General features: G+C 41.3%; 1 protein-coding gene across 1 annotated transcript; it reads right to left on the reverse strand.

Annotated features, from left to right (window-relative positions):
- Positions 1–9,851: 9,851 nt before the first annotated feature.
- Positions 9,852–13,888, reverse strand: LOC136867089 (cuticle protein 38). Its single transcript, XM_067144191.2, has 2 exons — positions 13,783–13,888; positions 9,852–10,172 (listed from the first exon to the last, which is right to left on the reverse strand). Exons 1-2 carry the CDS (start codon positions 13,792–13,794, stop codon positions 9,933–9,935), a joined length of 252 nt encoding a protein of 83 aa, XP_067000292.1. The 5' UTR covers positions 13,795–13,888; the 3' UTR covers positions 9,852–9,932.
- Between the last annotated feature and the right edge of the window lie 566 nt (positions 13,889–14,454).

Consider the following 14,454-nt stretch of genomic DNA (forward strand, 5'->3'; position numbering starts at 1 on the left):
TGTTGCAGGAATAATCATAACATTTGGCTCTTGTTAATACAATATATCAAGTAAATAATATTACATTAGTATTGAGAATAGTTTCAGGCACTTAACGGTCAATTTCAGCCAAAATAAAAATTAAAGAAACCATGTGATAACTAAAACATACACTATGTGATCAAAAGTATCCGCACACTCCCCCCAAAACATTTTTCATCTTTGGTGCATTGTGCTACCACCTACTGCCAGGTAATCCATATCAGCTACCTCGATAGTCATTAGACATCGTGAGAGAGCAGAATAGGGCGCTCCGCGGAACTCACGGCCTTCGAACGTGGTCAGGTGATTGGGTGTCACTTGTATCAGAAGTCTGTACGCGAGACTTCCACACTCCTAAACATCCCCAGGTCCACTGTTTCTGATGTACAGGCCGACTTCGTCTGTTGACTCATGGAGACCACCGATAGTTGAAGAGGGTCGTCAAGTGTAATAGACCAGACCATCACACAGGAATTCCAAACTGCATCAAGATCCACTTCAAGTACAATGACAATTTGGCGGGACGTGAGTAAACTTGGATTTCATGTTCGAGCGGCTGTTCATAAGCCACACATCACGCAGGTCAATGCCAAACGACGCCTCGCTTGGTGTAAGGAGCGTAAACATTGGGCAATTGAACAGTGGAAAAACGTTATGTGCAGCGACGAATCACGGTACACAATGTGGCGATCCGATGGCAGGGTGTGGGTATGGCGAATGCCCAGTGAACGTCATCTGCTAGCGTGTGTAGTACCAGCAGTCAAATTCGGAGGCGGTGATGTTATCGTATGGTCGTGCTTTTCATGGAAGGGACTTGCACCACTTGTTGTTTTGCGTGGCACTATCACAGTACAGGCCTACACTGATGTTTTAAACACCTTCTTGCTTCCCACTGTTCAAGAACACTTCGTAGATGGCGATTGCATCTTTCAACACGATCGAGCACCTGATCATAATGCACGGCCTGTGGCGGAGTGTTTACACGACGATAACATCCCCGTAATGGACTGGCCTGCACAGAGTCCCAACCTCAATCCTATAGAACACCTTTGGGATATTTTGGAACGCCGACTTCGTGCCAGGCCTCACCGACCGACATATATACCTCTCCTTAGTGCAGCACTCAGTGAAGAATGGGCTGCCATTCCCCAAGAAACCTCCCAGCACTTGGTTGAACGTATACCTGCAAGAGTGGAAGCTGTCATCAAGGCTAAGGGTGGGCTTACACCATATTGAATTCCAGCATTGCCGATGGAGGGTGCCACGAACTTGTACGTCATGTTCAGCCAGATGTCCGGATACTTTTGATCACATAGTGTATGTATATAAATTAAGGACAAGTTTGCAGGAATAATTATAGCATTAAAATACATATAATAACAAAAATTATGGTTGTGATCTTCTTGTCATAATATGATGTCTTTAAGTTACGTTAGGACCTCTCGCAATGAAGTAAATCTGGAAATGATAGCCCGAATCAGGAATTAATAAACAAACAAAAAGGAAACTAAAAAGGAGAAAAAAATATTTATGAGACTCGCCTCTATAGTGAAATGTAATATATAATGTATTGTGTAGAACAAACACTGACATGCTAGAGGAAGCAGGAAGGCCATGGTTTCCATAAATAATTTTTCTCTTTTTTAATTTATTTTCTGTTTGTTTATTCATTCCTAATTCTGGCTACAATTTCCAGATTTACTTCATTGCCTGAGGTCCTAACTCAACGAACTAATATTTTTACAAGAAGATCACAACCATAATTTTTGTTATTAAATGTATTTTAATGTTATAACTATTCCTGCAACTTTGTCTTTATCGTATATACATATGTTTTAGTTATCACATGATTTGTTTAGTTTTAATTTTGGATGAAAATGGCCACTAAGTGGCTGAAACTAGTCGCAACACTAATGTAATATTATTTACTTGATATATTGTATGGTATTGCTAATTTATTACTTATATCATACTGTATCAAAATTCACATATTTCCGTGGAATTTGAGGATATTGTACACAACTTCCACGGGGCCTTGTAAAGTAATGGAATATTTCTACTTCTGACCGTGTTTTATGGATGTCTCGAGGGTTAATAATTGTCTTGCTTTTTATAGCCCTTCCTATACCTAAAATTCTTGATAATACCAAACGAAACAAGGCATAGATTGTAGGAAAGTAAATTCGCAATTCATAAAGTATTCCTAACTACTGAAGAACGGGAATCCATGGGAAATTTATAAGTGGTTTATATACATGTTTCCACTGGTTAAATTTCTTAAATTAGTGCATGTAGCCAGTTTTGGGGAGTATTCTTATTCTTCTTATTTTCATTTCGTACTCTAGTAAGATGACATAAGGGAGGACAAGGGTAGCAATAGTGATGATTGTAATAATAATAATAATAATAATAATAATAATAATAATAATAATAATAATAATAATAATAATAATAATAATAATAATAATAATCACAGATACCATCAGAAAGAGACGACTAAAATTCTGCGGACACCTACACAGAATGGATAACAACAGGCTGACAAAGAAAATTCTAAATCTAGCTCTAACCCTGAAAATCCGCAACAATTGGTTAGCAGAAATTCATGAAGATCTACAAGAAATGGGTATTGAGGACGAAACCATTCAAGATAACATGAGATTTAGAAGCTTAGTAAACAAACATAAATTTGCAGAGAAACTAACAACAAAGAACTACAGGCTGGACAGAAACACGCGGAAAGGAACACAGTGAAAAAATGAAGATATATTGGAAAGAAAGGAAGAAGAAACATTGTGCAAAATAAGTTCAAACGCGCTCCACAGTTGGGCACAACGAATTAATAATAATAATAATAATAATAATAATAATAATAATAATAATAATAATAATAATAATAATAATAATAATAATAATAGAGTATGTGGCTACCTTTGAACTTCAAACAGAGTTACAGTAAGAGTCATATGACAATTATAATTTTCGAAGAATAAAGTGATGTCGGTGGGGAGAATATGATATGGGGATGAAATGTCAGGTAGGGAATATGGAAATTCGGAATTGTGATCGATTTTATTCTGTTAGAGTTACTGAGCTCTCAAACCAAATATTCTTTATATTGTCGATTTTCAGACGAAGGAGTAGTTAGGGCTAAACGTTCAGAACAATAGCAGGAAGGTATTTGAAGTAAAAATTTAAATGTCGAGTTAGGACTTAACTCGAAGGATGAAGCTGCGCGTATAAACTTCCATCAGTTGTGGAGTTAAGTGAGGCGAATGGAGGAGGATATGTTATCCACGAAAATAGTCAATTCGGTCATGGCGGGTAAGTGTAGCAGGATTTAAAATTCTTAGGCACAATTTTGAATCATTCTCAGATACAAGGCTAGGAACTAAACGAGGCGTTCGTGCCTTCCAATAAGCTAAGCCTTCCAATTTATAATGAATATATTTATATGAATGTATAAGTTGGGGCCGGTGACCTTGTATGTTAGGCCCCTTCAAACAACAAGCGTCATCATTATCAATGTATAAGTTATATGTATGTAGGAATACCGAGTGTTATTTCCTCTCTTGGTAATCAACATTTACCACAAAATTATTAGGATAGTATCTTATCACTTGCAAAATCTTCTTCGTCTTTCCTTCCTCGCATTTTTCCAGTTTATTCTTCTCGGCACTTGCTGTAGATTTGGTACAGTTTTAGGTCGTATTCCCTTCCTTTTGTTATATTATTATTACATTTTGCATTACGTCGCACCGACACAGGTAGGTTTTACGGCGGCGATGGGATAGGAAAGGCCTAAGAGAGGGAAGGCATCGGCCGTGGACTTAATTAAGGTATAGCTCCAGAATTCACCTGGTGTGAAAATGGGAAACCACTGAAAACCATCTTCAGGGCTGCCGACAGTGGGGTTCGAGCCCGATATCTCCCAGACGTGAGGACACACCTGCGCGCCCCTAACCGTATGACCAACTCGCCTGGTGTATGCCCTTTCTGACTCCAGCTCTATGTGGAGGGATGTGTTCAGTACTGCATGTTTATGTGGTTGTTGGTAGAGTGTGTGTAGTTTTTAGATGATGATAAGTGTATTCCAACGGACCCAAACACCATTCTCCAAGCTCTACGCAGTTAAGTTCCCAAGCCCGACTGGGATTCGAACCCAGGGTCCTCTGAACTGAACACCAGCATACTCACCATTCACTCATAATCATACTCATTTCTTACCTCTAATAATTACACTTCTCTGCTCCGAGTGTTGACACCCAGGATCAGATTCACGTCTTTTGTGAGGAATCCTATTAATTATTGGCTGTTGAGATGTCAACAGTACAAAGGCAAAATTATTCCTATTCAGTTTACCACGTACCAAGTTGGTCAACCGTCCTTTGCAAGGAATTACTGGTTGCATTGAAGTAGAATACCTCTACCGTTCCTTTCCGATACTACATCCCCCAGTAACAATCCGTGTGTCCTAAAGTTGGGTTCAATTGTAAAACTATATAGGCCAGCAAAATGTATAACAAGAGACTTAAAACAGGAAGGCAATGCAACGTTCGGTTTTTCTTGCTCTGGATAAATCGGAGTCTTTCAGAATAGTTTCTCGTGTTGCTGTCGGATAATTTGGACACAAGCCTATCTGGGAAAGAATGGTAGTATCTTTCAACTACTCCTTGGCTTTGGGAATGCCGTAGCTTTCGATGCAAGAACATAAAAGCTTGTTACATTACACCTAAATGTCTTATTGTATTATTCTCATTTTCCGGCTGTTATTAATAACACTATGAATGGAGCACTGAAAACACAAACGATACAAATTAATTGATGATAATGATGATGATGTTAATAATAATAATAATAATAATAATAATAATAATAATAATAATAATAATAATAATAATAATAATAGCCCGTCTCTGTTGTTTAGTGGTTAGTTTAATTAGTTGCCGACCCCCAGAGGCCCGGGTTTGAGTCTCCGCTATGCCACCTCCGGGGGTGGCAGCTAATCACGCTAACCACTACACCACAGAGGCGGACATTAACATAGTTACATGATAAAAGGACGCTGCAACTTAATTTCAAGGCGTCACGTTTTGCGAACGGGTGATATAATATTTCGCTAGGGTTCAGAATCGTGAGCAAAATGTGCTCACTGAACAGTAGTACCATACAGTACGCCTGCAGGAGAATAGCACGCCTATAACCATGTGCTCGTTAGTTGGGCTGCAGCAAACGACATTGCAAGGGGCTGCTGAATCACCTGAAAATGGATACATGTGTGTAAATGGCACATCTCCTCCTAAACGACGGAGGCGGGGAGGGTTAATGTATAAAACAAATGGAAAATAGCGTCGAATCCATAGTTTTCGGGGTCATTGACATGAATAGTGACACTCCGGAATTTTTTAAACTCCAAGTTCATCACCCCTTTGGGGTTGGGGGCCGAATGGTGATTGCTATGTATAAATAATCGAAAATCGTGTCTAATTCATAGTTTTCTGGGTCCAGGAGATGAATAGTGACATTCCGGACATTTTAAGTCAGAGTTCAGCCCCCTTAGATGGGGGCCAGGGAAGAGGGTGAGATTTAAAAGTAATCGAATACACTGACTGACAGAGCAAATGCAACACCAAGAAGGAGTGGTCAGAACTTTATGCCAATTGCAGGGTAGACTGACGTCACTGAGGTATGCTCATGATGTGAAATGCGCCGCTGTGCTGCGCACGTAGCGAACGATAAATGGGACACGGCGTTGGCGAATGGCCCACTTCGTACCGTGATTTCTCAGCCGACAGTCATTGTAGAACGTGTTGTCGTGTGCCACAGGACACGTGTATAGCTAAGAATGCCAGGCCGCCGTCAACGGAGGCATTTCCAGCAGACAGACGACTTTACGAGGGGTATGGTGATCGGGCTGAGAAGGGCAGGTTGGTCGCTTCGTCAAATCGCAGCCGATACCCATAGGGATGTGTCCACGGTGCAGCGCCTGTGGCGAAGATGGTTGGCGCAGGGACATGTGGCACGTGCGAGGGGTCCAGGCGCAGCCCGAGTGACGTCAGCACGCGAGGATCGGCGCATCCGCCGCCAAGCGGTGGCAGCCCCGCACGCCACGTCAACCGCCATTCTTCAGCATGTGCAAGACACCCTGGCTGTTCCAATATCGACCAGAACAATTTCCCGTCGATTGGTTGAAGGAGGCCTGCACTCCCGGCGTCCGCTCAGAAGACTACCATTGACTCCACAGCATAGACGGGCACGCCTGGCATGGTGCCGGGCTAGAGCGACTTGGATGAGGGAATGGCGGAACGTCGTGTTCTCCGATGAGTCACGCTTCTGTTCTGTCAGTGATAGTCACCGCAGACGAGTGTGGCGTCGGCGTGGAGAAAGGTCAAATCCGGCAGGAACTGTGGAGCGCCCTACCGCTAGACAACGCGGCATCATGGTTTGGGGCGCTATTGCGTATGATTATGATTCCACGTCACCTCTAGTGCGTATTCAAGGCACGTTAAATGCCCACCGCTACGTGCAGCATGTGCTGCGGCCGGTGGCACTCCCGTACCTTCAGGGGCTGCCCAATGCTCTGTTTCAGCAGGATAATGCCCGCCCACACACTGCTCGCATCTCCCAACAGGCTCTACGAGGTGTACAGATGCTTCCGTGGCCAGCGTACTCTCCGGATCTCTCACCAATCGAACACGTGTGGGATCTCATTGGACGCCGTTTGCAAATTCTGCCCCAGCCTCGTACGGACGACCAACTGTGGCAAATGGTTGACAGAGAATGGAGAACCATCCCTCAGGACACCATCCGCACTCTTATTGACTCTGTACCTCGACGTGTTTCTGCGTGCATCGCCGCTCGCGGTGGTCCTACATCCTACTGAGTCGATGCCGTGCGCATTGTGTAACCTGCATATCGGTTTGAAATAAACATCAATTATTCGTCCGTGCCGACTCTGTTTTTTCCCCAACTTTCATCCCTTTCGAACCACTCCTCCTTGGTGTTGCATTTGCTCTGTCAGTCAGTGTATATTGTTGAATCCATACTTTTCGGGGTCTCCGAGATGAATAGTGACACTCCGGATTTTTTAAAGTCCAAGTTCAGCTCCCTTTGGCTTAGGGGTGAGAGAGGTTGAGGAAATAAAATTACTAAAATGAACGAGTTATGGATGTATGTGTGTAATTTCCAGCATAGCTGTCAAATAAATTTGGTACAAATATTACTTACTAATCTGTGAAAATTGCTGTTGGGCCAAGACAGTGCTCGAACCCCCACGCGAGAGGGTGAGATATAAATATAACAAAAAACGGCTTTATTACTTTCAAACTATAGTTTTAAGGAATACTGGAGCGATTTCTGTTAAACTCGGTACACATACGACTTAATATACGGAGACTAATTGAGTGTGGAGAAGGCAACCCGAGCATTCGTAGGGGGTGTGAGGTATAAAAATCGAAAATAATGTTGAATGCATAGTTTTCGGGGTCGCTGACAAGAATAGTGGTACTCCGGAACTTTTTGGAGTCCAAGTTCAACTCCCTTTGCATAAAGGATGAGAAAGGGTAAAAAATGCAATGTCCAAATGATCGAAATTATGGATGTTTGTGTGATTCTTCCAGCATAGCCCTGATACAAAATTGGTAAACATATGACTTACAATCTGAAAATATACTGTTGGGGTAAAATACCCCTAGCACTCTTAGGGAAGGGGATGAAATATAAAAATAAACGAAAATTACTTATATTAATGCCGAATACTTTGGTTACCAGATCTCTGAATTGAACTGTGTCACTCTGGACGGTTAAGTCGTATTTCAGCTGCAGTCACTACAGAGGTAGAGAAGGGGTGAAAATGAATGTAAAAATAACCGGATAATGGATGTGTGTGGGTATGGACCAGAATAGCTCTCAACGAAACTTGGTACACATATGACTTACATCAAGAAAAATTACTACGGAAAGGAAACATCTCAACACCCGCTAGGGGTGGGGAATAGGAAGGGAGGGGATCCCATGTAAATAATGGAAAATAGCCGATATTAAATTCGAATACATTGTTTATGAGTCGCTGAGACGAATTGTAACGCTCTGAGTACTGTTTAAATTCCACGTTCGGAATCCGCTCGGACGGAGGGCTAAGAAGGGCTTAAAATTAAATAGCCTAATGTACCCGAGATTGGTGATAAATCCACTGCCTTTGAGGTCGCAAAACTGATTGATGACAGTCTCAATGACAGTTGAAATCGTGTACATCATACCTGTAGCACGACAGGTAGGCCTATATACAAATAGGTATCACTTATTAAGGACAAAGTTTTACTAAAAAATTCAATAATCTAAAATTTGAAATCAGAGACATCTAAATAACTCTAAAACTACACAATAGATCGTAAAATACCAATTTAAAACTCCATGATGAATTCTATAAAAATTTACTTCACACATAACGAACTGGTAATACTAATCTTAAAAGGTAAACATGTCCGCCTCTGTGGTGTAGTGGTTAGTCTGATTAGCTGCCGCCCCCGGAGGCTCGGGTTCGATTTCTGGCTCTGCCACGAAATTTGAAAAGGGGTACAAGGCCAGGAAAGGGGTCCAGTCAGCCTCGGGAGGTCAACTGAGTAGAGGTGGGTTCGATTCCCACATCAGCCATCCTGGAAGTGGTTTTCAGTGGTTTCTCACTTCTCCTCCAGGTAAATGCCGGGATGGTACCTACCTCAAGGCCAAGGCCACTTCCTTCCCTCTTCCTTGGCTATGCCTTCCAAACCTCTCATCCCCGAACAAGGCTCCTGTTGAGCATAGCAGGTGAGGGCGCCTGGGCGAAGTACTGGTCATCCTCCCCAGTTGTATCCCCGACCCATAGTCTGAAGCTCAAGCACACTGCCCTTGAGGCGGTAGAGGTGGCATCCCTCGCTGAGTCCGAGGGAAAAACTGACTCTGGAGGGTAAACAGATGAAGTAGAAGAAGAAGATGAATAAAAAGAAGAAGAAGAAGAAGAAGAAGAAGAAGAAGAAGAAAGGTAGACATTCCAAAACAATCCGGGCAACGCTGCGTACTACAGCAATTATTATTATTATTATTATTATTATTATTATTATTATTATTATTATTATTATTATTATTATTATTATTATTATTATTATTATTATTATTATTATTATTATTATTATTATTATTATAACGATTAAACAAAGTATTTATCGTATGGCTGACACTGTAAACGGTTTATATTTAGGTATGCAAACTGAGACATTCTTATTACACTGTTATCCAGTTTACGAAACGCAACTCCAGGTCACCTGTACAAGATTTAAAGTCAAATTGTTATTGTTTTGACTCCTGACCGCCGTGTGAGTCACCACTTGTCTTAAATCTGTCATGAGTTATGATATTTTTTATAATTTGGTTTACGTTGCGCCGACACAGACTATTCTTATGGCGACGATGGGACCGGAAAGGGCTAGGAGTGGGAAGGCCTTACTTAAGGAACAGCCCCAGCATTTTCCTGGTGTGAAAATGTGAAACCACGGAAAACCATCTTCAGGGCTTGCTGACAGCGGGGTTCGAACACACTTTCTTCCGAATACTGGATACTAGCCACACTCAAGCGACTGCAGGTATCGAGCTCGGACAGTTATTATATGGAAAATATGTATTTAGCTTGTGTTTGGAAAATGAACTACTTTGTCTGGGATTAAATCTGAATCTCTGGAATCTTGGAGTCATGCACATTAATTGAAATCCACCGACGCTGCCGGTACTTAAAATAATAAAGGTTTATTAATAGAGAGATGAATGCTTCAAAAATGAGGACAAGTATTCTGGGTTAAAATTGTTTAATAAATTATCCCATATTTTTGATTTTACGAAAGCACAACAATATTATAATTTATACATGGTGATGTACGAAATCAACCGATGATGGCGTGGCTCTTGACGAGAGCAGGAGCGGCAGCATAGGCCAGAGGAGCGTGAGCGTAGGCGGGGGCGGCGTAGGCAACAGGGGCGGCAGCATAAGCCACAGGAGCGTGAGCGATGGCGGGAGCAGCGTAGGCTACGGGGCCAGCAGCGTAGGCCACAGGGGCGGCGACGGCAGCGCCGAGGTAGCCGGGGGCAGCGGAGGCAGCAGCCACGACGGCGAGGAGAACGAACTGTAAACAGAGGAATATGATAAGACCAAGTTTATTTAACAAATTTTCAGTATGTTTGCGGTCAAATTATTAATGCAGTCAGTTAAGGTTATTTGTATACTCATAACGTTAAAGCACTAGCATAATTATCCAGAATGCAGTAAAATACTGTAATTAGGAAAATGTGATTTCTCAAGAAGAATTGTGGGACTAACCTAAAACAAATATTATAATAAAGTATTTTCTTCCGCTTAAATAAAAAAATACCTTCGTTTTAGCGGCGTGACATCCGAGTGGCATTGATTCTGACTTACACCACGATGACTGCGATTTGAATTTCGGCTAATACTCATGGATTTTTTTAAAAATTCACATCACTTCAGATTTGACGTTAAATTGGAAGCTCTATTATCATGACCAGAATATCACGTCCTTAGTAAAGTTACGAACCAGTTTGGTTTTACTCAATAAAATGATATTATGGTACCTTATTTTAAACGGATGTAATACGTCTGTAGAAGAATATGTGTAATCATTGGCCTTTAAAACGCAATGTTATATTTAACACATTAATTTATACGGCATCCATCGGCGACGTGTGGGAAGCACTGAAACATGTACTTTTCCTACTGTGCAATATTAAAACTGGCAGTATTTCTTTCTAATATTCTAGACTTTTGTCTTTCATTACCAATTATTCCGATGCCTCCATTATTCGAGATATTGCAATCCTTCGTTTTCCATCTTAAAGTATTTTGATGTGAAATTGATAGTACTTGTTTATATATTGGAATAATATTTAGTACCATCGCAAGATGCAATCAGAACCACAGGAATTGGATCCTTTTACATCACACAATGTTTAATACATTTGCATATAGAATTCAGTTACAATGGCCCTTTTCTTAAGATCGACACTGGTCAAACTTAAGTTTAACTCATATGTAACTACTATTTTTCCATTCTGTTGTCCTAACCATCAGACCAATATCCATGGACAATAGTGAACATCGAAGCTGATTAAAGCTGTATCCTGATCCAGAGTTTACATGTAATGTTGAGATCTTTCCCGTCCAAATCTTGCTAGACATGTGTTCATCTATTAAAATATTGATTGTTCCCATTAATTTTTGAGTTTAAAGACTCTTTAAGCTCTAGTGTTCCTTCGTTGGGACGTTGTTCGCCGAGTAAGAAGGTACAGTGTAAGTAATTAACATTTCCAAAATCAGGACTCAATATGTTGAAGATCATAATGTTGTTTACTTTACGTCCCACTAATTACTTTTACGGTTTTCGGAGATGACGAGGTGCCGGAATTTAGTCCATTAGGAGTTCTTTTTCCATGCCAGTAAATCTACCGACACGAGGCTGACGTATTTGAGCACCTTCAAATAACGTCGGACTGAGCCAGGATCGAACCTGCTTAAGTTGAGATCAGAAGGCCAATACCTCAACCGTCTGAGCTACTCTGCCCGGCATGTTGAAGATTGATGAACTCCATAGTATCCTTTTGCCAAAGAGCTAAACCATTTCACAGAGTTACTCTTACAGAAACTCTTAGGAGATCCCTTCATTTGATATATATTTATTTCTAGTTGTAATCATCTAGAAACTCCTAGGTGGTTTCACCATTCGGAATTTACGCAATACACATGTAGTAGAGGCACTCCTTTCCCATTTCTAGGTCTATGTAACACTTACAGCCTGCCAGCACCCATGCCAGAGACCGAGCTTACAACTATTAACCTCTAAGCCATGCAACTAAGCCATCCACCAACCATATGGCAGTCAGTTAATTGTAGGGCTTATATTTCCGAGATCCTGTCTGAAATAAGAGGCGATGACAGTGTCTATTTAATTGCGACATCTCCATGACACAACCGCCTACTGTTAAGGCACTTAGCAAGCAGAATGGACGTTGAGTAGGCAGTATTACCGTCTTATAGATGAACTACTAACCCGTTAAGTGGTCTGGTCACGAACTGGGGATTTTCCGTCTACGGTCCTTAGGGTAGCAGTGTCGATTTGTTAATTCCAATGTTATCTAGAACTTGTTCAAGCCTGTGTACGAAATGATTGTTTAACTGTATAAGCCGCATTAGTTATGAAAAAATTATTTGTTGAAGGGACACAGGTTCTTCAGGATATTTTCATCTCCATGTTTTTAAAAGAAGTCACGTTACGTTACATTTTTACAGACAATCTGCAATACCAGGAGCTGGCCTGAGTTGCTCGAAGAGCACAGTGCTGGCTGGCTTTCTGAGCTCAAGTTAGCAGGCTAAAAGACGTCAGCCTTGTGTCGGTAGATTTAGCAGGACGTAAAAGAAGGAACAAAATTTCGGCATCTCGGCTTCTCCGTAAACCACTAAAGTAGTCAATGGGACGTAAAACCGAAAACAACATAATTATTATTGTTGTTGTAATGTCACTATATTATTTCGTTTCTTATAGTCCATCGATAATTTCTAATAGCATTTCCCTGTTGCTGCAAGATTGATCTTCGTTTGTGGCAAGTGATACATGATTATAAAATAAACTATCGTATAAACAGGACATTATAGTCCTCAGCTTGCCTAGACGACTGCTGCCCAGTGAGATGATTTTTTGCTTTTTGATAGTGGCTTTACGTCGCACCGACACAGATAGGTCTTATGGCGAAGATGGAATAGGAAAAGCCTAGGGGTAGGAAGGAAGCGGTCGTGGCCTTAATTAAGGTACAGCCCCAGCATTTGGCTGATATGAAAATGGGAAACCACGGAAACCCATCTTCAGGGCTGCCGACAGTGGGATTCAAACCCACTATCTCCCGAATGCAAGCTAACAACCGCGTGCCCCTAACCGGACGGCCAACTCGCCCGGTCCCATTGAGATGGCCGTAAGATATTGGAGTGTTACTTGGTCAGCATAATGACGTCTTCATCCAAATTATTTTTCTTTTTTCGCAAACAAGTTCCCTACCTCTCGTACTAGACAGTTCCTCAGTTGCTCTCAAGAGGCTGAGTGAACCTGTTTCCTGCCCTTAGTGTGGGAATTGATCCCGAGACCTCTGGTTAAGATACTGACACGCTTCCGTTTCACGACTGGGTGTTAGTTCTTTAAAACAGGTCCCCATATGGAGCCAATAATATATTGATAAAAGGAATCGCGCACAGGCACTAAGACGCTTGCCCTTCCAAAATGACATAGCCGCGCCCCCTTGTTTAAATTTAAATGGGTGAAATAGGTGAAATTGGATTATTTAGTAGATTAGTTGCGTGATCATGAGTGAAAGTGGTTATATTGATGTTGTTATTATTTTTAGAGCAGTATATACATTATATTTATGTGCTTATAGCCAACATGGTATAATATATTCTGGAATCTATTCATGTTCTAGAGGGTATAGCCGTGAATTTATTCTGATATTACCCAGATGGCCTGCAAATAATGAAGTGTCACCCTAGTGATATTCATTCAAAGTGTTTACTTAGAGTTATTTTTCCCTGTAACTAGATTCTTAGGTGACTTAGGAAACAGTTTGGATTACAGGAAAATGATTTGGCAGTTAATGGGTTACAGATTTCCGATATAGCTAGCCTCGATCGATAGTGTAAGAAGTATCGATTCTTGGTTTCGGTATCTCACTACTCACCAGCTTGAACATGTTGTTGGAGTGAGGTTGTTGTGCTTCTCGAGAGAATACAATGCTGTCTGAAGACCTGGACGTGGTATATGTACGCACGCGGTAAGGCGTGGCATTGACCGAGCTCGCCAAAAAGTGAGAGTGGTTCTGTTTGACCGACTAGACCATGTCCGTGATCCCAGACGAGGTCAGTACAGCCTCACTTCATTACACCGCCACTTGTCTTCGGCCTACGAACGATCTCGTAAAATACCATACGTTACACGCAATTTAGCTTACTCATCTAATTATTAGCTGCTCAGTTCCGTATTTTGCTAGTTGCGTTCTTCACGAACAAGGTAATAGAAGAAAATGTCTGTCCAAGGCTGCTAGTACTTACAAGATTCCCGAAGATACAAAGAGGAAGTTTAAAAGACAGGACGCCAAGGTGGCGGAATTTAGTCCCACAGAAGTTCTTTTACGTGCTAGTAAATCTACCGACACGAGACTGAAATATTTGAGTACCTTCAAATGCCACCGGACTGAGCCAGAATCGAATCTGCCAAATTGAGGTCAGAAGGACAGCGCCTCAACATAACTATTTCCACAACCAAGACCACAACCAATGACGGAATATTGGTAATAATAATAATAATAATAATAATAATAATAATAATAATAATAATAATAATAATAATAATA

Source organism: Anabrus simplex, chromosome 3 (assembly GCF_040414725.1).
Source record: "Anabrus simplex isolate iqAnaSimp1 chromosome 3, ASM4041472v1, whole genome shotgun sequence".
Taxonomy (NCBI): domain Eukaryota; kingdom Metazoa; phylum Arthropoda; class Insecta; order Orthoptera; family Tettigoniidae; genus Anabrus; species Anabrus simplex.